General features: G+C 50.0%; 3 protein-coding genes across 5 annotated transcripts in view; all 3 read left to right on the top strand.

Annotated features, from left to right (window-relative positions):
* Positions 1-20,719, top strand: part of fbxl7 (F-box and leucine-rich repeat protein 7) — a 40,958-nt gene extending 20,239 nt beyond the window's left edge. Inside the window, exons 3-4 of the mRNA XM_049002157.1 lie at positions 17,660-18,280; positions 18,813-20,719. Coding sequence (XP_048858114.1) covers positions 17,660-18,280; positions 18,813-19,549 — 1,358 coding nt within the window. The 3' untranslated portion in view covers positions 19,550-20,719. The remainder of the gene's footprint in view (positions 1-17,659; positions 18,281-18,812) is intronic.
* The window catches only part of inhbab (inhibin subunit beta Ab), a 254,389-nt gene that overhangs the window by 152,657 nt on the left and 74,932 nt on the right, over positions 1-26,800 (top strand). The gene's annotated exons all lie outside the window — the stretch shown is intronic.
* On the top strand, positions 23,768-26,706 carry impa1 (inositol monophosphatase 1). 3 transcript variants are annotated; one of them, XM_049002159.1, is made up of 9 exons: positions 23,768-23,924; positions 24,457-24,532; positions 24,697-24,830; positions 24,978-25,082; positions 25,244-25,289; positions 25,603-25,711; positions 25,827-25,935; positions 26,043-26,194; positions 26,279-26,706. In XM_049002159.1, the coding sequence occupies exons 2-9, from the start codon at positions 24,470-24,472 to the stop codon at positions 26,407-26,409; spliced, it is 849 nt and encodes a 282-aa protein (XP_048858116.1). In that variant the 5' UTR covers positions 23,768-23,924; positions 24,457-24,469; the 3' UTR covers positions 26,410-26,706. The 3 variants fall into 3 exon arrangements, with proteins under 3 accessions (XP_048858116.1, XP_048858117.1, XP_048858118.1); XM_049002160.1 differs by lacking the exon at positions 23,768-23,924 and adding an exon at positions 23,945-23,993; XM_049002161.1 differs by lacking the exon at positions 23,768-23,924 and having other exon boundaries at positions 24,617-24,830.

Below are 26,800 nucleotides of genomic sequence, written 5' to 3'. Positions count from 1 at the left end.
GAGCTTTGCTGAGGTCATAGGGATCTCCCCCGAAGCATGCTTGTTTTAATGAATAAGCCATAACCTCAGAATAAAAGCAGCAAACGCTTGTCTCAGTCCCCCATGCGTGATGTGTTTAACAGCACACGTCCCAGCGATTGTAGCCATGTTTATCCATCACGTTTCACACAGAAATCCCAGCATCCCTCTAATGCTCTGCCCGTAACAGCCGCATGATGTCATCCTCCTTGCTGAATGGTGACCTCTTTTGAGGATTAAGTAAACCATTTATGAAAGAGAATGGCTTTGATGGCAAACGTTGGCCATGTTGAAGAGATTTGGCTCCGACGTGGAGGTCTGCGGGGAAGGCCACTCCGACGCTGGACCTGTTCCTCAAGCTGCTGAGTGGCCGCGCTACATCAGAAGGTCCCGTGCTCCTTGTTCCTCTAGCCAGTTCCTTTGGGAGGCTGGTGCAGGGCTGGCTGTTTCCTGACCAGCAAAGTCATTACCAAGCAGGAAGTGAGTGGGTGACATGCCCATTGTATTCTGGGTGACGTCATTGTTCTCTGTGCCGAAGGGCTGGGTACCAATTCTGCTGGCAGGATAGGAAAGGCTCATTGAGGAAGCATCTACGTTTTACTATTCATCATGTGTGAAACGTGTGTTAACCGGTGTTATCCGTGATCAGAGTGATTTCCCAGTTCATTTCTCATTAAGAAATGGCAGCTTGGAGTACCTCCAACGGGCTTGCTGTAATGGCATGAATGGTTTTTGCGGCTGACCATTGACTGCCCTTCCTCAGAGTGAGGCAGCAGCATCACTCATATCCCCTTAGTCCAGCCTCTCCAGATTTATTCCCATGCAGTCACACAGGACAGGGCCCGGATCTGGATGTGCGAGCTGGTCCTGACAGGCCGGAATCCGCCGTCCGCTCCTCTGCTCAGCATGGGACCGATCTCCAGGCCTGCTTCTCCACCTCGCTGATTTCAGCCTGGCTTTTCCAAGGCCCGTAACCTGCCGGGCTGAACTCCAAAGCCTTCGTCCCCCGAAGAGAATGATGTTGTGGGTCTCTGGGGCCCCCAGCCAGTGGGAGGAGGATGGGCCTGGAGTAAAGTCTGCTGAACACGTGGAGCTCGGGCTGGTTACGGTCTCCCGATTCCTCACCCCCCCGCCAAAGTGGTGTGGCAATATCATTCACATGCTGGACTATGAGGCTCTCTGCTTACATACCCTGAACGCCCAGATAATACACATATGGCCCTGGGTTTATAATATAGTTTCTGAGGTTCTGCTTAATTTCCCCATCCTCACGACCAATAGCATCAAACATTCATCTGGCCCCGCCTCCTGGATCTCCCGCACGGCCGCATCGAGCCACCCACAGCACACGGCTGTCTGTGACTCCCTGCACCTTCCTGCCTGGCAAGGGCCACGATTAGACGTGACTCAAAGCCTGTCTGTACCGGATTCTGCCACATTGGCCCACTGGCACAGTGGCGGCCGGATCAGAGGTGCTCAGCGTGGCACTGGATCCCTTAAAGAGCCGGATCATTCAAAGGGGCCAACTCTGCCCTGTCGGGTGGGTGCAGGGAGGCCAGATCAGCGAACCTCAGCGTAGAACTGGATCCCTTAAAGAGATTAGGTCTCTAAAAGGAACCACCGCTGGGCTGCCCATGATCCCTTGCCCTCCTCTCCCCCTTTCCAAAGCAGGCAACATCTGCATAAAATAATGGTCTGAGTCAAGACACCCAGGCCCACAAGCCACCCTTCAATGTCACTGCATTCCGCAGTGACTCATATAGCTGTCGTATATGATGCATTCACATTCTGATCTGATCTCATTATCACTCTCAGAGACGCCACTGCATGCATGTTTGTTTGTTGCCATGAAGGCTCGAGGTAAATAAGGGCCCTGATCCCCTGTCTGGTTTATACATCACTGGGAGCTTCACTGACCTCCGAAATGCTTCGCTGTCAGACGCTAGACGTTTGACATGCATTTTTCAAGAAAGTGTCTCTTCAACCTTTTTTTTCCTTCCGTGGCGAAGTCCAAGTTTAAATATCAGACGTCTTACTCTCTGATAAAATGGCTTTAGTGGTTTTGTTAATGTGAATTTTACGTGTTAGATATGTATGTGTGAAGAGAGCAGGTGGCATCTCGCCTATGTATATCCTGACACTGATAAATTTGTTAAAAATCAATATATTAGTACCGGTCCCATGTAACAGTCCTGGCCAATATGTCCGGCTCATATTTAAACTTTATCATTATTCCAAGGTATGAGTACATAACTACTAAAATACTGGAGAAAATCGCACTGGATGATCAGCCAATTTCTGTATAAATGAGGGGTTTCGTCAGCTCATTCACTGCTTAGAACAGGGGTGTCAAACTGCAGTCCTGGGGGGTCAGAGCCCTGTGTAGCTCAGTTCTTTCCCTGTTCCACCACAAATGATTCAGCTCAGGAGCTGTGTGATAATTAGCATAAGTAGTTGAATCGGGTGTGTTAAATGAGGCGAATCCCAAAAATGTGCAGGGTCTGGCCCCCCAGGACTGGGCTAGAAGTAATGTTGCCAAATTCAATCAGAAGAAATGAAGGACCGCCCCCCTTCCACCCCCCTGGGTTGTGATGATAAAATTTGTAGAATGGGGGGTGGAATGGTCACAGACTGAAAATAGAGGATGGTTAGTGTCCCATATTTACTCAAAACAGGACAGTGCTATGAAATATGTAATGGGAGATAACTCTCAAAATAGCAGTCCCCAAAATGGATTTATACCGCCCACTACATATTTCTAGCAGATCGATCTTTCATTTCCAAAAAAGGATATGATGTCACCTCTGCCCCCAGACACACACATCCCTGCACGGCCAGTGGCTTAGAGGTTTAGCTGGTCAACCGGTCAAAATCAGCCGCAATCTCCATACTGGCAGGCATGAGCCTGCGTTGTCAGTCTGCCTTTGTGCTGCGATTACTGTACTTACACACAGAGAAATGGAGGGAGGGTCCCACAGTGCGAACCACCCGCCCCCACAAATGAAAGCCATAGTGCTGCCAAAGGGGACAGTCGTGGCACCACTGTGTGATGTGTGTCCTGCACATCCACAGCAAGCAGGACAGGAAACAGGAAGACAGCTGTTTCTGTGAGGATACAATCCGATAGACTGACATCATTCAGTAACGGGAGCATTATAAAGGAAAACATCACATTCTAAACTGGAATGTTTCATGCATTACTTTAAAGTGCGAGCTGGTCCCACCCAGCCATCCTACACACATTACTGGGCATCTCCGCCATCCTGGGGCCCCAAAATAGCACTTCACCCCCACAGGGCTTTGTACACTTATGTAAAGTACTTCCCAGCTAAGTTCTACCCCATTCCATTGACGTTCCTTTATTGACCTCGACTTCCCTGCGGAAGGAGATATCCACAATGGACTGCAGAGATTGTAGTAAGTCGCTGCGGTTTGTGTCGGTCTCATGTCTTTTTGCTTGTTTTCGGAGCCAGTGGACCCTTGTACCCGGTTGACCTCTTCTCCACCGTAGTGGACATAGGCTCTCCCCAGATGATAATGGAATATTTTAGTAGGACGCCCTAAACATCCATGGGTAATATGAACAGGCCTTGTCAGTGGCCTGACATGGGGATGTTAAACAGTGGGCGTAGGTATGAATGAGCTCACTCTGTCCCGGCCACAATGGGGTCTGGATGGTGCGACTGATCCATCCCAGACATTTGCCATGGGTGACATACCACGGCGAAGCCAGCGAGTCTCGCGTGAGAAGCCAGCGAAGCAGTTTAATTAGCGCTGGGTGCCATAATAGCAGCTGCTGAGCGACAGAGGCCCAGGACTCACTGGGCGGGGGGCAGCAGGGGGGAAAAGGGGGGATCGGCCAGAGAGCAGAATCCAGCCTGCCCTCTCTTTGGTTCCTGTCCAACCATAAGGTCCTTCGGGGGGATGCTTGAGGAGCCCTCGATCTGCACCAGTGGAGGAAGCTGCTGGGCTTGGAACACAGAAGAGCCTCGGTATGGGCTGAGCCTGGATATAAAGGGGGCTGGGATAGGGGCTGCTTTCCTTCGCCCTCATGCTCTAATGCAGTCTCATTTACGCATCAGAGCTTAGTTTAGGGTGGGGGGCAGGGTGAGAGTCCTGATGAGAGGAAAATGCCAACCCATGCAGGATGTCTGTCCCAGACGTGACGGGGCTCAGGGACTGTTCATGCAGCAGCATTATCGTAAACGGCCCCCGGTGATTCACAGTCCTGTCCACTGCACTAGCAGCCCGCCAAAGGCTCACTGCCGTCTTTGTTCTCTGAGCAGATAAGTCTTCGTTCCCCTGCCAGACTAGACTGCCGAGGACAGGAATGAGGCTCATTCTGTTTCAGTACACATACAGCGCAATACAAAGGTCAAAGAAAATGACAGCTAAAGGATGATATTATGTCTGTCAGAGTCAGCTTGGCCGTTTCAAACCCCCTATAGTCACCCCAGTGCTTGCAGCGACCATCCAGTGCACCCACCTGTTTTTTGACTGTACCACCAGCGCACCCTGAATAGCTGACCAATATCTCACTTAGTTATTTAACTAGTCAAGTTGATTAAGTAAAACAATTGGTGATGATATTTACTGAATGGCTGAGGTGCCCCTGAGGAGAGGTTTGGGAACTGAAGCAGTGATCATGTATCCAGGAAACAAGGTGTCATGACCCGGCTCGTCGGCTCCTCGTGTGTGCCACGCCCCCTGATTACCCGCGTGTGCGTCCCTGATTGTCTCCAGCCTTGTCTGATTACTTTGCTTAGTCTTGTCCTGTTTTAAGTCCTGGTCTTGCCTGTTACCCTGGTCCGTCATTGTGGATGTTTGCTAGTCCCTGTCCGATGTTCCCTAGTCCCCGTTACTCCCCGTACCTGGTTTCCCTTGCCTGTTTCCCGCACGATCGCCGTCTCCAGTATTTCCGGATCGTGACAGAATGACGGACCCAAAGAAGAAGCGGAGAGAGAGGAAGAGGCTCCCTCAAGAGCCGATCTCTCTCGGCGCCTGCTCGCTCTCCAGGCTTTGGCTTCCGGCGGAGGACGAGAGGGAGGTACCTGCCCTACCTCCAGCCCGGGGGCCGACCCCACGCGTCCCCGATCCTGCGTGGAAGTACTGGCTCTCAAGTGAGGACGAGGACGAGGAGCCCTTCCACTACCCGGAGCCAGAAGCCTCTCTTCCACCGTCCGTTTTCACGGACATCGCGCCGCCTCCCGCAACCACCAGGCGCCTGCGAGGGAGACGGAGGAGAACGGCGATCGCCCGTACGGAGGACCTCCCTCCGTCATTGCCGGCGGACCCCGCTCCCGTGCGGCCGCCATTGCCGGCGGACACCGCTCCCGTGCGGCCGCCATTGCCGGCGGACACCGCTCCCGTGCGGCCGCCATTGCCGGCGGACACCGCTCCCGTGCGGCCGCCATTGCCGGCGGACACCGCTCCCGTGCGGCCGCCATTGCCGGCGGACCCCGTTCCCGTGCGGCCGCCGCCGCCTGCGCAGCCGTCTTCGCTGCCGCCGCCACCCATGATCCTCGCTGACAGGTACTTCACCCTCCAGGGACTGTATTGGAGGGTGATGGGAGAACCGGCCCCACAGGGCCCTCCGGAGGGGGAAAAGCTCGCAGTGCAACTGGGGCAGGATTTCGCCTCTTTTACTCCAGAATCCCCGTATTCGGATCTGGAGAGGATGGCTGAAGACCTCCGGAGGCTGATCAAGCTCCGGAGAGCTCCGGAAGCGCCCCCTCCGCCTGCAGCTCCAGGGCAGGCGCCCCCACTGCAGCAGCCTGCAGCTCCAGGGCAGGCGCCCCCACTGCCTCCAGTTCCTGACCGTGCTCCAGTTCCTGCAGAGGCACCCCCTCTGCAGCCGCCTGCTGCAGTTCCTGCAGAGGCACCCCCTCTGCAGCCGCCTGCTGCAGTTCCTGCAGAGGCACCCCCTCTGCAGCCGCCTGCTGCAGCTCCCGGGCCGGCGCCCCCACTGCAGCCACCTCCAGTTCCTGACCGTGCTCCAGTTCCTGCAGAGGCACCCCCTCTGCAGCCGCCTGCTGCAGCTCCCGGGCAGGCGCCCCCACTGCAGCCACCTGCTGCAGCTCCCGGGCAGGCGCCCCCACTGCAGCCACCTGCTGCAGCTCCAGGGCAGGTGCCCCCACTGCAGCCACCTGCAGCTCCAGGGCAGGCGCCCCCTCTGCAGCCGCCTGCTGCAGCTCCCGGGCCGGCGCCCCCACTGCAGCCACCTCCAGTCCCTGACCGCGCTCCAGTCCCTGACCGCGCTCCAGTCCCTGACCGCGCTCCAGTCCCTCGCCCCGGCAGCGTCGACCCCGACCTAGGGTCGGCCTGTCTGTGTCCCGCAGGGGAAGGGGACACAGACGCAGGGCTGGGGTCCCGCCCGCCCTGCCCCCTGGCTCGCCCTCCCTCGCCTGCGCTCTGGCTCGGCTGGCGCCTGCGGGTCCTGGCCCTCCGGGTCGGCTGTCGCCTGCGGGTCCCTCTCCAGTGCCTCGTCGCCCTGCCTCGCTCCCCTCTCTGGGTCCTGGTCGGTCGCCTGGGGGTTCCCCGACGGCGGCTCCTCGGTCGCCTGCGGGGCCCTTACCTCCGGCCCTTTCCCGGACGTCGCCGCCTGCTGCGGCTCCCCCCTCCTCCGGGCCTTCGCCCTGGCCCCTTCCTACTCCCTCGTCCCCTTCCCCGGTGCTCCCTCCTGCTCCCTCCCTGGCCCCTCCGCGGGTCCCTCGCCCTGTCTCCTCGGCCCCTCCGGGGTCCCCTCCGGCTCCGGCCTCCCGGCCGCCTGCGGCCCCTCCGGCTGCCTCCCGTCGCCCGCTGGGGCTCCCTCGGGCTCCCCTTGGTACCCCCTCCTTCTCGCCCTATGCCTCTGCCTTCGTACCTCGTGTCTTTGCCCCGTCTGCTTTTGTTGCTCGCCCGTCTGTTCCGCCCTTTCCTGCTCCTCGTTTCCCGATGTTCCCTCCTTGCACTCCCGCTCCTAGTGTCCCGCCTGTCCCTCCTATCTCTCCTTTCCTGGTCTGTCTCTCCGCTTTCCCGGTCCTGTGTCGAGTCGTGTCTTACGTTCTGTCTCTCGCTATGTTTTGTGCCTCTGTCCTGTTTCCGGTCTCTCGTTAGTTTTGTTCTTTTCTCGGTCCCGGTTCCTGTGTCCCGTTCGTCGCCTCCTCCCTGGCGCGCCCGGTGAAGCGCGCCTTTGGGGGGGGGTTCTGTCATGACCCGGCTCGTCGGCTCCTCGTGTGTGCCACGCCCCCTGATTACCCGCGTGTGCGTCCCTGATTGTCTCCAGCCTTGTCTGATTACTTTGCTTAGTCTTGTCCTGTTTTAAGTCCTGGTCTTGCCTGTTACCCTGGTCCGTCATTGTGGATGTTTGCTAGTCCCTGTCCGATGTTCCCTAGTCCCCGTTACTCCAATAAAACCCCGTTATTCCCCGTACCTGGTTTCCCTTGCCTGTTTCCCGCACGATCGCCGTCTCCAGTATTTCCGGATCGTGACACAAGGTATCAGTACATTTTTGGAGACACTCTCGTTTTTATTGAGTTATTGTGAATTTTCATATATTTTAATTTTAGATTTAGTTTTTAGGAAATATACACTCAGCAGTAGGACAAATAGCTTTAAACATTTTTGTCGACTGCCTAAAACTTTTGCCCAGTGCTGTACATCTGCAGGTAAGATCACTCTGCTGACCAAGGTGCAGCCCTCTGTTAATATGACGGGGGGGGGGGAGTGGGGGGGAGTGGTTCTCATGCTGATAACACATTGCATAGTTTCACTGAACTAACCGGACGAGAGGCCTCACTCTCGGTTCATGGCTGCTTTGATGCCAGGGTGCGGGGGGATGAAATTGTGGGGCAACAGTGACATGTACCCTGCCAATTTGCAACCCCACTAGACCCGGATAAAGCATATGCCGTAGGAACACACCTCTCCAGGAGAACACACAAAATTCCCAAGAAAAATATACAGGAACAGATATTATATATATATAATAATAAGTTGGGTTTTGAGATTTTGATTAAGCATTTTTATATATATGATTTCAAAATTCAGTATAAAATGTGTATAAAAATGTTATTTACTTTTGATGCTATTGGAAGTGAGGATGGGGGGAGGAATCCAGGCGTTGCAGAGCTCATCTGGAAGCAGGCTGGCATCAAAAGCGGGCAGCAGGCACAGAGAGGAGAGGCTGGTGCGCTGTGACCCCTGTGCGGCGAGCTCAGGCTCGAGTTACAGCGAGCTGCCGGGGGTCAGAACCTGCGCCCGCAACAGCTGAAAGACACAGTCAGGCCGCGTCGGGGGACGTTTAAGCACAACAGAAGGAAGAAATCCGATAGGTACAACGGTTTAGCATTTTTTTTGGGGGGTGGGGGTGCTTTAAACCTTTCAGCCCAAAGAGCCTTCAATAGGAGTGATTCAGTCCATCAGACAGCCTTAACCTCTCATGTAGTTTTGGGAATGTGTTTCTGCATTTACTGCCAACCAAAATGAACAGTAGATTGTTCTGAAATCGTCGTTCATCGTCGCGGTTCTATCTCTCTGACATATTTCAGCAGATCTCTTAGAAAGCTTTCAGAAAGCCACCCTGGAGTAACTATCAAAGCGCAAACAGCAACACAGGGCTGGGACCTGACCTTTTCCCCACCCACAAGCATGGAAGGGGCCTCTCCCTTCAAACTTCCACGTCTTTAAAGGAGATAATCTCAAACAGAGATTGCCATAAGGAATCCTGTCTCAAGATAAGCAATCTCCACTTAATGGAGTAAAGTGTAGTAATCTTGAAAACAATGCTCAGATCAAACAGGTCCCGGGCCTTCGCTTTGTCCCGAAATGTGCAGAACTGTCAGGAAATACCTAGCACTCAATCAAGGGTTTCGAGTGATTTTCTTCTGGGTCTGTAATGTGCAAAAACGACACCATTCGAGCCCTATACTCAACAGAAAGGCAATATTTATATGTGTCCAGCAGGATCTCTCATTGACATAAGACCCAACTCTCGTTTGGTGTTAGAGGTGTGTAGTGGGGATGTCAAACCCAGCTGTTGGATTTGTAGTCAGGACTCAAGCTTGGCTTCAGTTAACCCTGGGAGCAGATATCCCTGGCCAATATTCTCAGACATACAGCTGAAGGCGTTTATGCCTTCGATAACAACGGCATCTGTACGGCTCTGCTCTCTTACACTGTGCATGACCTCTTGTCATTTCCAGTATACTGTCATAGAACAGACTTCACACTGAGAGACGCATTGAGCAGTAGGTTGTCCAAGGTCACTAAGGTTGCACTCAGAAAGTGGAATATTTCACATACTTGCTTATCGGACCTGAGATGTCTTGTTAAGCCATCCGTCTTCGTCTTTGTCCTCATCACTTATCTGGGTACCCTCCTGAGGATGGAGCCATTTTATCAGTTGCCACGACGTCACGCAGGAGATATTTTTCCCAGAGAAGGTGTCACTTTAAAGGCTTGGCTCCACTCTGCTGCTTGAAACACTCCAGCAGCCTCTCTGGACAGGCAGAGAAAAACAAAAACAGGAGGGACTTCCTGTCTCCTTCTGACCAAAGCCAGCTTTTCCCAGGAGTGCGGACATTTCTCAAGGATATTACTAAAGACTCCTTTTACTCTTCTCACCTGTTCTATAATTTGTTATGGAATTCCCGAACATGTAGTTGATTGAACAGTAAAATGACGAAACAATTCATTAATATGCATCAGTATTTTTCCCGTAAGTTATGCAGTACAGGGTGGCGATGAGTCTGAAAGCTGACTGGGCAGGATAGGGCAGGATGCAGTGGGCACCCAGTATGATGTTGGGGAAGTTCCTGAAAAATGTAGTGTATTACAGACAGAGGTGGAAAGTTCAGGTCCATAAAGTACAAATCCAGACCACGGTTTTGTTTCAACCAAGCAGTTGAGTATTCAGTGACTGTAACTCTATGACTGTGACTCTATGACTGTGACTCTATACTGAACAGGTCGGATGAAACAAAACCTTTCATTGGTCTGGATTTGTACTTTCTGGACCCGAACTTCCTACCTCTATCTGTAATGGATTACTTTTGTGAGTAACTTTCCCGAAACAGTATATGCCAAACATGAAGCTTTTAAAAGTGGCTTTTCTGTCCCTTATGGCCTGGCAGAGCATTGAGTCCAAAGTGAGGAGTGGGCTTCATGTTCAGGCTCCGCCTTCACAGTGAGAGATGACGCTGCAGGTATGTGTGAGCGTCCGTAGGAATGAATCCACAAGTGTCACAGATACAGCGTTATGGGAGCCGAGCTTCAGCGCTCATGGGAAGCAGACAGAAAGTGCCGTGTTCCAGCTTTCTGGGTGGATTCAGGCACATATGGTGTCTGCTGACTTGGGCCTCCAAGCCTGCCGGTGCCCGTGGCAGAGCTCCAGCACGGCGGTGTGAAACGGGCCTGTTGGTTTCATCGTGCCGTCCTGCCCTTTGTATGAATCATCAATGCCAAAACAATCATGGACCTCTGCACTGCGCATTTGGGCTATATTTGTGTCGCAGCCAGTAGAACCGGCTTTATTTGTGCCTGATTAGACCCCTCTGTTAGCGGGCCCTGTTCTGGCCATCACATACAGGCGGCCTGTATCAAATAATGGCGTATGAAATTAAGTGCTTCGGTTCCGAGTCCAGGACACTGTGATGTAAGTAATATGTGGAAGCCAGGAAGTGAAGGAACCAGAAGAAAGGGCAGTGAAGCGCTGCTGCCATCACTACACAGCAGCCGTGCAAAAACGCTCATCTGGCGGAAGCCGTTGGTGTGAAATCCTGCAATGTCCAGATCACCTTATGTCTTCAAAGCAGATCGTCAGGTGGACATTTCCAAAGAGACTTCGTCTGGCTTTGTCGTCTGACTGAGTCAGACTGGTCTGGAATTTCAATCTAAACGACACACGGGAGGAGCAGACAGTGGGTCTGTGCTTCTGCTCATCAGTGGGGGAGGGAGATGAGGGGTGGATGGTGGGAGTAGGAGGGGAACGCTTTAGGAAGCTCTCCTGTAGCATTCCACGCCGTGCACGTCTTATCGTTCAAAGTTCAGTCCCATGAGTTCTCCTGTCCTGTCCAAGGAGATAAAATAAAAAGCCCTAAACGAATGGAGTTCTAGCTCAGTCCTGTACAGATTCCACGAAGGGCGGGATGTAGGCTGAACATCAAACCTGGAAATTTGCTTCATGCTTACAGGTTCGGTCCCTTGCATTTCCGTAGAAGATCTGATGGGATTTTCCAGGGGCAGATTCTCCCTCTCCTTCTGTGTTGAAACAGTCATAAACCCATTTGAGAACAAAGGCTTAACATGAGGTGTCTTTGTTGCAAGGACCAAGAAGAAGATTAGATGACCAGGTTGAAGATCTCCGTGAAGACATACACATCTCAAAAAAGATCCTAGTTTTACTCACTCCAAAACAAAGACTGGGAAATTCCCATTATACACATATAATAGCATTCATTCTGCCCCATCTGTGTTGGTGCTCGAAGCTTTCCTGTCATTAGTGAACACAGAGGGATGCACACTGAGGCCAGTGTCATCATCAGCAGAAATGAGGTTTATATTAGTGACTTGGCAGGTGGTGCTATGAGGGTATAAAAACGGAGGCCTGTGTATGGCTGCAGCCTTAGGCTCAGCGGATGGAGGTAGCCCCGGCTCGTCACCCGTGTTCTGGACAGATCATTCATGAGCAGCACCTTCAGAAGGAGAAAGTCTTCCAAGTTTGCACTATTTCCCAGCCTTATGGTGGCCATCTCCTCGTGCACTCGAGGTAGCCTCCAAATGAACTTGGATGTTTGTTCCAAACGTTTGAAGATTTCCAGTTAAAGTCTGCATGCGGTGTGTTTCTGTTCATGGCCAGAGAGTAGGCCAGGGAAGTCCCATGTGAGAACCCCAGCCAGTGTCCGTTGAAGTATGGGTCTGCGCTGCAATGGCGCTGCCCTGGAGAGCTCCCAAGGACCTACAGACGGAAACACTTATCGGGTTATAGCCCTGATTAAGCTCTGGCAGGCCCTTCTGCCATATATCCTAGAATTCATGCAGGGTTAGGGTTAGGTTTAAGCTCTGGCAAGACCTTTACCACATTTCCCAGAATTCATGTAGGGGTTAGGGTTAAGCTCTGGAAGGTCCATCACTGCATTTCCCAGAATTCATGTAGGGGTTATGGTTAGACTCTGTAAGGGCCCTCACCATGTTTCCCAGAATTCATGTAGGGGTTATGGTTAGACTCTGTAAGGGTCCTCACTGCATTTCCCAGAATTCATGTAGGGGTTATGGTTAGACTCTGTAAGGGCCCTCACTGCATTTCCCAGAATTCATGTTGGGATTATGGTTAGACTCTGTAAGGGCCCTCACTGCATTTCCCAGAATTCATGTAGGAGTTAAGGTTAAGCTCTGGCAGGACCTTTACCATATGTCCCAGCATTTATGTAATTAGTCATCTGAGGAATTTAGGGGCAAAGGTCATCCATGGGAGAAAGCAGTTTTTCAGTACATAGGAAGAACCGCAATTGAAATGTCTATAGGCAAGAGGAACAACAGCTAGTGTGTTGGTAAGTAATAAGAGGTTCAGTCCCAAGCTCAAAATCATCTGTTTTTGGGGTTGAGATTCCAGCTGGATTGCTCATGTAAATCGTGAAAATCCTGGAGTTCTGCTCTCTAAATCACACGACTATTAACTCTAAGGGTAAGATAACAGGCTCCCATATCTGCACTGAGCCCAGCTTCAGCAGGTTGGAGGCCTCAGACAGGCTTCTACGTGGGAGCTTCTGGCAGCCGAGACCTGGGCTCTTCGTCTGCATTTGTTTCCAGTGCAGGACTGTTTGGGGTCATGCTGAGTGCACCAGTGGAGGCCCCAGGCTCATACCACTGTGATGGGATGCAGCTGACCATTGTTGCAGTATCGGTCACTATTTCCCCTGGCTGAGCAGCACATACGTGTTGTAGCTCAGTGTTTACAGCTGGCTACATGCTCACTACTGCCACTCACAGGGCTACTCTGAAAATGAGCTAATCTAAGCATGCAAACAGAGGCACTAATGATGAATGTAAGCCCTAAGACAATCAAGCCCCCAGAGCAAAGCCATGTGACCCGTAGAATAGCTGGACTTTTACAGACTTACCGCTTGGTTTTGAGACACAATGCAGTGGTGCTGTGTTGACATTTCCAAAGTTTCCCTGGGCTCTGAGATATTGGGAAAGATTTAGAAGGACCAGCTTTCTTTCTGTAAATTCTCCAGAGTGCCAGAAGGAAGTTGCTCAAAGCATGATATCCCTCTAGAGCATTGTTTCCCAATCAGGCCCTCTGGGACACAAAGACAGTCCCCATTTTTCTTTCCACCCGACCCCTGATAGCATGGACTGTCTGGCAGGGAGCTCGGAGGGAGCAAAAATGTGGACTGTCTGGCAGGGAGCTTGGAGGGAGCAAAAATGTGGACTCTCTGGCAGGGAGCTCGGAGGGAGCAAAAATGTGGACTGTCTGGCAGGGAGTTCGGAGGGAGCAAAAATGTAGACTGTCTGGCAGGGAGCTCGGAGGGAGCAAAAATGTGGACTGTCTGGCAGGGAGTTCGGAGGGAGCAAAAATGTGGACTGTCTGGCAGGGAGCTCAGAGGGAGCAAAAACACAGACTGTCTAGCAGGGAGCAAAAACGTGGTCTGGCTGTGGGCCCCCGAGGACTGGATTTGTAATAGTTACTGTTAGGTAGAAAGTCAATAGTCATAAATATAAAGGGGAAAATTTTAAAGAACAGTAATGTGTTTAATCCCGCACCACATCAGGGTGCCTTTATGGGGTTAAGCCAGGTACACTGAGTAACATAAGGAGGCCATTACAGCTGATGGGCACCTGGCCGAGACAGGCTGGTCATGTGATCCAAACTGATGAAAGAGCTGCATCTTTACAGGCCACATGTGCCGCCACTTTATTATCATCCAGATTAGCATCTCATGGGCTTCTTCAACTCCAGTGGTTAGTGCAGTGTCATTCAGCAATGAAGCAATGTCATTCAGCAATGAAGCAATGTCATTCAGCCACGTTCCTGTGAAGATATACCACGCCCCCATGGACACCTGCCACACCCCTGTGAAGATATACCATGCCTCCATGGAGACCTGCCACACCCCTGTGAAGATATACCATGCCTCCATGGAGACCTGCCACACCCCTGTGAAGATATACCATGCCTCCATGGAGACCTGCCACACCCCTGTGAAGATATACCATGCCTCCATGGAGACCTGCCACGCCCCTGTGAAGATATACAATGCCCCCATGGACACCTGCCACGCCCCTGTGAAGATATACCATGCCTCTATGGAGACCTGCCACACCCCTGTGAAGATATACAATGTCCCCATGGAGACCTGCCACGCCCCTGTGAAGATATAACACGTCCCCATGGAGACCTGCCACATCCTTGTGAAGATATACAGTGCCCCCATGGACACCTGTCACACCCCTGTGAAGATATACCATGCCTCCATGGAGACCTGCCACACCCCTGTGAAGATATACCATGCCTCCATGGAGACCTGCCACACCCCTGTGAAGATATACAATGCCCCCATCGACACCTGCCACGCCCCTGTGAAGATATACCACATCCCCATGGAGACCTGCCACACCCCTGTGAAGATATACCATGCCTCCATGGAGACCTGCCACGCCCCTGTGAAGATATACAATGCCCCCATGGAGACCTGCCACACCCCTGTGAAGATATACCATGCCTCCATGGAGACCTGCCACGCCCCTGTGAAGATATACCATGCCTCCATGGAGACCTGCCACACCCCTGTGAAGATATACCATGCCTCCATGGAGACCTGCCACGCCCCTGTGAAGATATACAATGCCCCCATGGAGACCTGCCACACCCCTGTGAAGATATACCATGCCTCCATGGAGACCTGCCACGCCCCTGTGAAGATATACCATGCCTCCATGGAGACCTGCCACACCCCTGTGAAGATATACAATGCTCCCATGGACACCTGCCACACCCCTGTGAAGACATGCAATACCCCCCACGGAGATCTGACACACCCATCTAAAGACGTGCCACACCCCCATGGAGATCTGCCACGCCCTCTGAAGACCTGCTATGCTGAATCTATATTTGAATAGCTGTGCTTTGCCCACACAATAGCAACCTAAGTTATGGCTGTGTTGATAGGTGCTCTGGGGCAAAATCAGGGCAGTACACTGACATATGTCTTTCTTGAACTGATCAGAATCCATTTCAAAAGTTTACATTTAAGGTTGCATTGACTAGGTAGAGATCTCACTTATTTTGTGAATAAACGTTATGGGAGTAAGAAAATGGTGCAAGGTATTTCTCAAAATAACAGGATAAACTGTGAGACAGTCCCTTCTACCTTATTAGGCTGCATACCGCAGTCAAGGTTTGGAAAAACAACAACTAAGGCATCTCATCCTACCTAGATTTGAATTCAAAAATCGCCAATCACAGCATGGGCACGTAGGTTTAAATCCTGCCAAAGAAATCCGTAAATAGAGGTTTCCAGGCCCACATAATGGGCTGTGGATTACAGACATCTAAAAATCACTGAAATGTGTAATGTGGGTGTCGAGGGTGTGGGCATCACTGTGTGGGTGTCAGGGCCTCTGGATGTCAGCATATGGGGGTCGGGGACCCTGGGTGTCATTGTGTGGCTGTTGAGACCTCTGCGTGTCACTGCCTGGACATCAGAACCTCTGAGTGTTACCATGTGGGTGTCAGGACCTCTGGATGTCACCATATGGGTGTTGGGCCCCTGGATGACACCATATGGGTGTCAGGGCCCCTGGATGTCACCATATGGGTGTTGGGCCCCTGGACGTTAGGCATGGTGACTTTAATGCCGCTGGGTGCAGAAACCAAGAGTTTCCAACATCTTGAGAAGAACTCGCTGCCCCTCCTCGCTCCCTCCTCCAGGGTTGTGGCTTTTGGCTGGGCAGCAAGTGTTGGTCTGCAGTAATTAGTGACTCAGAAAGTCCACAGTCTGGCAGATTTATTTTGGCAATTAGGAACGCCAGGAGAGCTCCAAGCACATCCAAGAACGCGCTCCCCCTGCCTCTCCCCTGTGTTCCTGGGCTGCCGTGCCTTCGGTAGGTTTTTATTTATATGTAAGTGATGACTCCCAAGTGTCCGTGACCCACATAGTGACACAGGCTCTGAGGGAACACCTTATCAGTGCTGCACCTGCCTGCGGTCTTAGTGTGTGATAAATCAAGTTGTCCTCCTCCCTCCAGACCCTTCCACCCCCCCCCCCCCCCCCCACCAGCAGCTGCAGGTCTAGACCCAAATAACATCAGGCAGGCCAACTTCGCAGTGAGAAGCTGGTAGCCAGCAGCCATAAAGGCATTATAAAAATGAATCGGCTTTGCTGGGCAGCAGTAAAGAGCAGCAGCGTGAAAACGGGCAGAGAAGCTGGAGCACTTGTGCGCGGAGTTTGTGTTTAGCGCTTGTGGAACGTGAGAGCGGTGTGCTTGTGTAATTGCTGGCTGCGCTGCTGGTAATCATGCAGGGTACAGAACAAGCCGTCCGTCTCACTGCAAGAGAGGATGCGAAGTCAAAGAAAAACCAGCCGAACAAAGGGATGATCGTGTAAACAGAGCGATTACGAAGACGTTTCTGGCTCACGTTATATTTCAGACAATATAATATTAAGGAAAATAGCCCAAAACAAAGTCTTCTAAAACGTTTGCATGCATTTTATGGAAATATAAAGTACTGTGGCAGGAAGCTTCTGTGGTGACTGATGTATGTGAAGTGCTCTGCCTGACATCTGCTCGTACGTCGCTCAGTGTAAACACATGCGCAAGAACTGGAAATGCTATGACAACTCCGAAAAATCTGGATCAGGAAGCAAACTGTGAAATGTTTGAAGTTGGGAAAATGGCGCTGAGCAGATGCACCGTAATCATTGTCAGATTTTTTTGTTCTGGCTTCCATTCCTGTTGGCTGCTTAGGCCTGTATGGTCAGGGACGCAGTTATTGAGAGGTTCACCAAGCAACCCCAGGGCATTATGGGTAAACAGTACAGGTTATACGTATAAAGCAGAAATGGCTGCATGGAGCTTCTTGGCATGCTATGGGTGCTCTTCCAGGGCTGCTCTGAGTCCACCGATGAGAAGGTAGCAGCTGGAAGGTGTCCCAGTAGAGTTTTGGACATTTACCACCCTACCACGATGCTGGCTTACATGTCATTATATGTCACTCAATAGCATGGGTGTGTCATTAGTGTGCAGTTAGTCTGCTGGTTCTTCTAGCTGTTGTGGTATCTGGCATTGGGGTTGCTGCAAAACTCGATGGTCTCCATGCTGAGGCTTTTTAAAATGGAACGAGTTCCAACCTCACAGGACAATAGATGCATAGTCGTTAATCCATACTGGGGCTGTACTGCTGTTTTTCAGGAGCGCTGTATGTTGAGCCAGTAACTTTCTGAACTCTGTTTCTGATGGAGTGCCGGATTTCAGAACCTCTTCACAGAGCAGGTCAAGTCCTAGTCGCAAGGTGTGATATTCCGGGGAAAGCCCACGTTACCACAGAAACCTGTGATGCTTCAGGAGACTCCAGCATTAAACCAGACACGCATGATAATGCAGGGAGATGTGACATTACTGTGATCATGTGTAACACTGCATTTCTGTCTCCCCGCCTCAGACTCGGACCTGAGCATGAGGACGCTGAGCACGCCCAGCCCCGCCCTCATCCTGTCTCCGAGCTCCTCCCCCCTGTCGCCGTCAGCCATCATCAATGGCTCCTCCACCTCTTCCTCTTCGGTCACCGGGGAGACCGTCGCCATGGTGCACGCTCCCCCCGGCAGCCTGCCCCACGCACGTATGCGGGCCTGGCCCCGGCCCACGAAGGAACAGCTGCCGCCCATTGAGCTGCTCCCGGACCACGTCTTCCTGACCATCTTCTCCCACCTGCCCACCAATCAGCTGTGCCGATGCGCCCGCGTCTGCCGCCGCTGGTACAACCTGGCGTGGGACCCGCGGCTGTGGCGGACTATCCGCCTGACGGGGGAGCTCCTGCACGCCGACCGCGCTCTGCGCATCCTCACCCGCCGCCTCTGCCAGGACACCCCCAACGTCTGCCTCATGTTGGAGGCAGTGGTAGCCAGCGGCTGCAGGCGGCTGACAGACCGCGGCCTACACACAGTGGCTCAGTGCTGCCCCGAACTGCGCCGCCTGGAGGTGGCCAGCTGCTACAATGTGTCCAACGAGGCCGTGTTCGACGTGGTGTCCCGCTGTCCAAACCTGGAGCACCTGGATGTCTCAGGTAACTGTGTCAGACTGACCAGGTGGCTCTGAGTACTTCATCCCAGATCAGTGTTGCTATATCTTGTTTTTTAATTTTTACATTATTTTCAACTTTTATTTGAAATATAGATTCATTTGGTGTTTATTTTTATTCTGAATATATATTTCTATTTAGCTTTTATACGTTTTAGTTCCAGTTGAAGTTTTAGTAATTTTATTTGTAGGAATAGACTGAACATTGAGTTATTTTATGTGTCCATTCTTGCATGAATACACATCACACATTATGCGCTAATGTTGCCAAAAAGGGCTCAACGTTCAAGGTATATTAATGGTCATTACTATAGCTACATTGTATTTAAATGTGGAAATAGAAAGTATTTCACATTTGTCTGTATTTTATTTCAGTTTCAGGAGCAATATTTGTAGTTTTCGTTTAGTTATTTATATTTTCGTGTCTTATTTTATTTCAGTTCCCGAAAATTTTCCTGCATAGCTTTAATTTTCGTTAATGCTAATAACGCTGCCCTGGACGCCCCCCCTTTCCTCAGGCTGCTCCAAGGTGACCTGCATCAGCCTGACGCGCGACGTCTCCCTCAAGCTGGCCCCCATGCATGGCCAGCAGATCTGCATCCGCTACCTGGACATGACGGACTGCTTCGCGCTGGAGGACGAGGGCCTGCATACCATCGCGGCGCACTGCACGCAGCTGACGCACCTGTACCTGCGGCGGTGCACGCGCCTCACCGACGAGGGCCTGCGCTGCCTGGTGCTCTACTGCCCCGGCGTGCGCGAGCTCAGCGTCAGCGACTGCCGCTTCATCAGCGACTTCGGGCTGCGCGAGATCGCCAAGCTGGAGGGCCGCCTGCGCTACCTGAGCGTGGCGCACTGCGGCCGCATCACCGACGTGGGCGTGCGCTACATCGCCAAATACTGCGGCAAGCTGCGCTACCTCAATGCCCGCGGCTGTGAGGGCCTCACGGACCATGGCCTCGAGCACCTGGCCAAGAACTGCCCCAGGCTCAAATCACTGGACATCGGCAAGTGTCCCCTAGTGTCGGACGCCGGGCTGGAACTGCTGGCCCTCAACTGCTTTAACCTGAAGAGGCTGAGCCTGAAGGCCTGCGAGAGCATCACCGGCCGCGGCCTTCAGATAGTGGCCGCCAACTGCTTCGACCTGCAGTTGCTCAACGTGCAGGACTGTGACGTGCCACTAGAGGCGCTGTGCTTTGTCAAACGCCACTGCAAGCGCTGCGTCATTGAGCACACCAACCCCGCCTTCTTCTGACGGGGCAGACAGAGGACAACTGGGAAATGTGTGCAGTACTCACTTACCCACAATGCTGTGTGGGTCCAGTTCTGTTACACATGAGTATTTATATGCGTGTGTGTATTTTGTATTACAATCGTTGCCGTGGCCTGGCTGTAAATGTTCGCGCGCTCGCTCACTCGCTCAGCTCCACGATGCAAGAAGCTCATATAGTTTTTAACAGAAGTATGACGTATGAGTCTCCACCCAGAGTCACACATAAACGACCGTAAATGCTTGCATGTAAAGTGTGAATGTCAGTTTTGGTCCTAATCCTCATAATCTCTGATTATAGTGCAGTGTTTTGTTGGAGCTCTTGTTGAACATACTACCAAAAGACAGCTTTAAAAATATCAATATACACGAGATATTTAAATACTCCACTTTTAAACATTGACAAGTTGATTGTTTTTTATTAAATAAAGATCCTTTAGACCTGATAGTCATACAAATTCAGAATGGAAAATGAATGCTGGACAAATTACTGAAAATTCAGTGGCATCAAAATGTGTCAAAACTTAATGAAAATAACAGAATTTTTTTTTCCAGCCCCATAAATATTGTAAATGAAACGCCAATTAAAGATAGTGTGGCAAGTCCTGGTGCATGTGGCATGTCAATCATGTGTCTGTCCAACAGGACGCCTCCACTGAGAGCGTGATCCCTCCTCCCATATTCTGGTTATGAATATAAGATGTTCTCCCTGTCAAAACTTTGGGATCATCAGGTTTTATCCTTAGTCATCTGGGTGCAGATTTCGGAGATCTTTCTACATTTCACTCTTGTATTTTTCGCTTGCTGATTATGTTTGTTGATGCATCACCTGTAACGTACATTTCTGACAGCATCGCTGTCTGTCTCTCCTACAGAAGCCATTGTACCGTGACTCTCTTTTTAACTTTAAGGTCTGTTTATCGTTATGCACTGAGACAATCACCCCGTTAAAGTGGACCAGTTAATTACTGATGGGGAAAAAAAAAACTCAGATATGTCTGAGAAATGTTAGCCAGTATTAAAAAATGTGGATGGAATGAAAGATTTACCAAAAACTAAATGTCAGTATTGGGAATTAATATGCCTGGAAATGTGTTCCAGATCATTTGCTGTCACATAGAATCCTCTCAAATAAACATTCCTTTTAATAGAAAACGAGTTTCCTGATTGAATTAAGAAATTAAGAAAAGGATTGGATATCAAATTGAAATGTATTGATGTTTTGAAAAGGAAATGCTCATATTATACACTGAACAAAAATATAAACGCAACACTTTTGTTTTTGCTCCCATTTTTCATGAGATGGACTTAAAGATCTACAATTCATTCCAGATACACAATATTACCATTTCTCTCAAACATTTCTCACAAATCAGTCTAAATGTGTGATAGTGAGCACTTCTGCTTTGCTGAGATAATCCATCCCACCTCACAGGTGTGCCACATCAAGATGCTGATCTGACATCATGGGTAGTGCACAGGTGTACCTTATACTGCCCACAATAAAAGGCCACCCTGGAATGTGCAGTTTTGTCTCACAGCAAAATGCCACAGATGCCACAAGCATTGAGGGAGCGTGCAATTGGCATGCTGACAGCAGGAATGTCAACCAGATCTGTTGCTCGTGCATTGAATGTTCATTTCTCAACCATAAGCCGTCTCCAAAGGCGTTTCAGAGAATATGGCAGTACATCCAACCGGCCTCACAACCGCAGACCACGTGTAACCACACCAGCCCAGGACCTCCACATCCAGCAGGTTCACCTCCAAGATCGTCTGAGACCAGCCACTCAGACAGATAATGCACGGCCCCATGTTGCAAGGATCTGTACACAGTTCTTGGAAGCTGAAAATGTCCCAGTTCTTGCATGGCCAGCATACTCACCGGACATGTCACCCGTTGAGCATGTTTGGGATGTGCTTGACCGGCGTATACGACAGCGTGTACCAGTTCCCACTAATATCCAACAACTTCGCACAGCCATTGAAGAGGAGTGGACCAACATTCCACAGGCCACAATTGACAATCTGATAAACTCTATGCGAAGAAGATGTGTTGCATTGCATGAGGCAAATGGTGGTCACACCAGATACTGACCGGTTCTGAGTCCCCAGACCCCCAATAAAGCAAAAAACTGCACATTCCAGGGTGGCCTTTTATTGTGGGCAGTATAAGGTACACCTGTGCACTACCCATGATGTCAGATCAGCATCTTGATGTGGCACACCTGTGAGGTGGGATGGATTATCTCAGCAAAGCAGAAGTGCTCACTATCACACATTTAGACTGATTTGTGAGAAATGTTTGAGAGAAATGGTAATATTGTGTATCTGGAATGAATTGTAGGTCTTTAAGTCCATCTCATGAAAAATGGGAGCAGAAACAAGAGTGTTGCGTTTATATTTTTGTTCAGTATATTACCAATTATTAAAATCTGTACAGTGAGATGAGTGAACGCCATTCATCATGTACAGTGGTATGAGGGAACGCCATTCATCATTCACAGTGACATCAGCCATCACCACCAGGCCCCTAGTAAGTATTAATTCCCATCTGCTGGTCTTGAATCCCTTTCTAGACTGTTCTCTCTGTGGCTGTTGTGTTGTCTGCCCAGTGTGTGGTCCAAAGGATCTGCCAGACTTTGACCAAGAACATCCCACGTATTTAATACCTTGTGTCCACTGTTGGCAAGTGAACTAATAAGTTAATAAAAGGTGAGTCAAAATGACACTTAATTATCAGCATTGAAAGTGCACATGTTACACACACATACATAAACACGTGAAGAATAACAATGTTATAATTGTTCTGGTTCACTGAAGAAAAACAGAAGCAAAGTATTTAAATATGTCTGGATTTTAAATGACAGTCATACGTATAACATTTATGAAGTGTCATTGATAGAAAGAAGACTTTTCAGGAAATATCACCCACAAATATTTTTGCGGCATATAAAACATTTGTTTTATTTTGTAGTAAACAGCTATATACTTCAATTTTTTTCCTTCACTGTAGCACAAACATGAGATCATTTTAAGTAGAAAACTGCCAAGATCTTGCATGTGCTATCTCTATTTGACCACCAGATGGCAGCACAACATAAAACATAGATTCTGTATATAATTGCACCGTTACTCCATTGTTCTGGACAGACCATACTGGTTCGTTACTTTGAGTTTTCACGTTGAATTTGGATGTAGTGGCTTAAAGGATTCTCCAAACCCAGTCCCCGTTAGTATGACCAGACCTACCCGAGGACGATAGAGGGACTGATATCGAGGGTTATAGCGTATTTTCCACAAGCCTAATGACAATAAATAAAAACATAATGTTTTTATTACACTCCTCTTTACTCGCAATATGTATGCTGCCACCTGGTGGTTCTCTTGCATTTTTTCCACTTCAGACTACTCTGTTGAGTTTAAACCTTTAGAAAAGGGAAACTTTTGCGCTGAATCTACGTGGCATAAAAAAGGCTGACTCGTCATTAATGCTTGCATACCAACATGCAAACCATTCAAAAATGTCTACCGACATCCAGATTTTTCATAATCATGTGAATGTTTAACATATTGACCACATCGAAAACTATTAATCAAGTTCGTCAACAAGAACAATGAACAGGCAAATGTTCTAGATCTACCTCACCAAACACAGCCGTGTTACCCACGCCGGATTCTTGATAATTTTGAATTCCATCCATCCATCCATTTTCCAAACCGCTTATCCTACTGGGTCGCGGGGGGTCCGGAGCCTATCCTGGAAGCAATGGGCACGAGGCAGGGAACAACCCAGGATGGGGGGCCAGCCCATCGCAGGGCACACTCACACACCATTCACTCACACATGCACACCTACGGGCAATTTAGCAACTCCAATCAGCCTCAGCATGTTTTTGGACTGTGGGGGGAAACCAGAGTACCCGGAGGAAACCCCACGACGACATGGACATGCAAACTCCGCACATATGTGACATATGGGACTCGAACTTTCCTTGTTGAACGTCATAACTCAGGTCTAAAACAGTAATTCTTAATTTAATGACAATAGTAATTTAATGAATTTTGAGTGTACCACACAGTTTAAAGAGATTAGATATACAGAGTTTTCACATTTCTATGACCGCTCTTCATACATTTTAACCCCGCCTTCCACAATCACGTGATCCCCTTTGCCATGGGCAGATGTCCTGTGACGTCATGCAGAAAGCTACACCGGAAGCGGGTGGTGTTTCACTGTTTTCCTGGGCGGCGTAGGAGTGCTGCCGCCGGGTACAGACACACGCTTCACCCCCTTTGTACAACTCCGGCTGCCTCTTTCCGGGTATCTTTTGAGCGAAGTACAGGAAGCCGACATCAGGTAGGAAACGGCCGGTGGAATGAAATGATGGCGCTTTATTTGTCATGATTTGTACAAGTGTGAATACAGGTACAGTAACGACTGTGCAGGTGCTGTAACTTATCATTGATCTGAAGTTCATCCGTGCAATTTCACTGCATTTCTGTTTCTATTCCTCGTTTACTATTCGGTTTTATTGCATGCAGTGAAATCACACCGGAAATGCCGGTCTTGCAAGTACATCATAGTTTTACGATTATGTGAATCGAGGTCTGCGAGCTTTTCCCAGCGCAACTCTTTCGGTTTTTATTTGTAGTGCAGGTGCACAGATTTGCATTATAGCTCCTTAAAAGAAATCCAGCCAATTTCCCATTCAAACAACCGCGGCAGGTGTGGGTGTGTGTGATGGTTTTATTTTAAGTTCATTTCTATGAGATTTCTGGGTAAGTTTTGAATCAGCGGAGTAGGAAGTCTGTGTGATTTTTTTTTTTCACTTACTACTGTACATGCGTTTCTAACCCTGTCATTAATGTGTTGTACCATTTGGCCACAGGGTCATCGGCAGCATGGCTGATCTTTGGCAGGACGCAATGGACCATGCTGTCGCCATTGCTAGGAAGGCAGGAGCGGTAAGTAGAGAGGGGGCTGGGGGTGTTTTAGCAGTATGCCGGTGTGTCTTTAAAGTGACCTCCCATCTGCACGCATGCCCACAGCTCAGATAGCGTGCGAGGAGGCTGGCTGGTCCACGTGGAGTTTGTGTTGACACCCGCGTGTCACTCCTGTCCCGTGGCAGGTGATCAGGGATCACCTTCAGGGCGAGATGACGGTCATGTGCAAGAGCTCCCCTGCGGACTTGGTCACCGCGACAGACCAGAAGGTGGAGGAGCTCATCATGGCATCCATAATGGAGAAATTTCCCACACATAGGTGAGGCCTCATAGTATGACGGAGCACCTGGAGATGACTCACTGCAAACCAGAAGTGTGAGCTGTAAGGGACAAAAAACAGGTGTCGCCCACAGGCTGTGAATGACAGTGCCTGCAATTGCCCTGCCCTGTTAACCTGTGTTTCCAGTTTAATTGGAGAGGAGTCGGTGTCTGCCGGTCAGCCCTGTATCCTAACAGACAATCCCACCTGGATTATCGACCCCCTGGATGGGACCACCAACTTTATACATAGGTATGATTCCCATTGCCCATACCACACATAGAGGGAATGTTTCAGGTCACTTTGTACATCATGTCTTTTATTTTGGTGATGGTGTTTCTCCTACGTACCACACTTTAAACGCAAATAGACGACGCAGAAAGTGGAGGGAAAATACCTTTCCTCTGTTTCAGGTTCCCATTTGTGGCTGTATCCATTGGGTTTGCAGTCAACAAAGAGGTGAGATGGTATTTGTGTGATAAGAATTCTTATTGGTTACTACAAGGGATGGGAAGGATCTACTTTTTATATGGCTGCAAAATTTTGTTTTTTTTCTTTGTGAAGGTTAAAAACTGCTACCAAAATAGGCAGAACTAGTTTGAGTAATAAGATGCCCTGATTAAATGTGTCTGCTGCCTCTTGGTGTGTTAGCCATTCGAATTGGACATTATGAAGTAATATTTCATGTTTTGTATCAGTGTTTTATGGCAGATATTTTTTTTAAAGGATGTTAAATGTGAAGAACATGATAGCAGCTTTTCTTTTCTTGCAGTTGGAGTTTGGTGTGGTTTACAGCTGTATAGAAGACAAAATGTACACGGGAAAGAGAGGAAAAGGTGCCTTTTGCAATGGGAAGCAGTTGCAGGTGTCAGGCCAGACAGGTAGGGGTCAAACATGCCCCCTCCCCCAGTCTGAAATCAGCCATCAGCAGCTCGGGACTGTAGTGAACGAGACATTACAGCTTGTTATAGTGCAGCAGTGCATTCTGGGTTGCAGATATCAAACAGTCGCTTATCATCACCGAACTGGGCTCCAGCAGAGATGCAGAGGTGGTCCGCCACATCTTCTCCAGCATGCAGAAGATCCTGTGCATTCCTGTTCATGGGTAGGTGTCTGAGCACTATGTCCCTACCTGATGAATGGCATTTCCTGCATCTCCCGCGACGTCCTTGTACGCAACTGGTAGATTGAACCGGAAAAATTCACCCCCAGGATACGCTGCGCCGGGTCAGCGGCCATCAACATGTGCCTGGTAGCTGCCGGTGCTGCGGAGGCCTACTATGAGATCGGGATCCACTGCTGGGATATCTCGGCTGGCGCCGTCATCGTGAGCGAGGCCGGGGGTGTCCTCATGGACGTGGAAGGTGGGACAGAGCCGGGGTCAGAACACTATTTAGTGTACAAGCAGTGATGCAGAGTTTGAAACCTGAGGCTGACCTGTTCCCCAGGAGGGCCACTGGATCTGATGTCCAGGAGGGTGGTGGCAGCCAACAGCAAGAGCGTTGCGGAGAGGATTGTTAAAGAGATCGAGGCGTTTCCAGCTGAGAGAGACGATGTTTCTGAAGCCGGGTCTGCGTGAGCTCCTGCAGCGCCTGCTGGGCCAGGAATAATCCTTTGTTTTTTTTTTTTAATGTATGGTCTATCACCAAAGGCCAGCCTGAGGCTTATTCCTTTGTAGTTTGGCCTTTTATTTTGTGGAAGAACCACTTTATCACCGGGCTGCTTTGAAAAGCTGTTCGCGCTGCATTTTAATGTCAATCGAATTAAAATGAACATTCTACTTTCTGTGACAGCTCTGACTGATCACATCCCTCTGTGCAGTGATGTGTTTATCAGTTGCTTTTATCCAAAGTGGCATAAAATTGAGAAAGTAGGATCTACCAGTCCCTGGCATAATTGGGGGCAAAGACCCTGAGATCCGAACAAACAACCATCTGATTACAAGCGCAGCATCCTACCTTGCTGAGACA

This window comes from Brienomyrus brachyistius, unplaced genomic scaffold (genome assembly GCF_023856365.1).
Source record: "Brienomyrus brachyistius isolate T26 unplaced genomic scaffold, BBRACH_0.4 scaffold64, whole genome shotgun sequence".
Classification (NCBI taxonomy): domain Eukaryota; kingdom Metazoa; phylum Chordata; class Actinopteri; order Osteoglossiformes; family Mormyridae; genus Brienomyrus; species Brienomyrus brachyistius.
This window is presented reverse-complemented; position numbering and strand designations above follow the sequence as displayed.

Coding starts and splice junctions, on each gene's coding strand:
- impa1 (XM_049002159.1), top strand. CDS start 24,470: ATGGCTGATCTTTGGCAGGACGCAATGGACCATGCTGTCGCCATTGCT. Junction 24,533..24,696: donor TTGCTAGGAAGGCAGGAGCG/GTAAGTAGAGAG, acceptor GTCCCGTGGCAG/GTGATCAGGGATCACCTTCA. Junction 24,831..24,977: donor GAGAAATTTCCCACACATAG/GTGAGGCCTCAT, acceptor CTGTGTTTCCAG/TTTAATTGGAGAGGAGTCGG.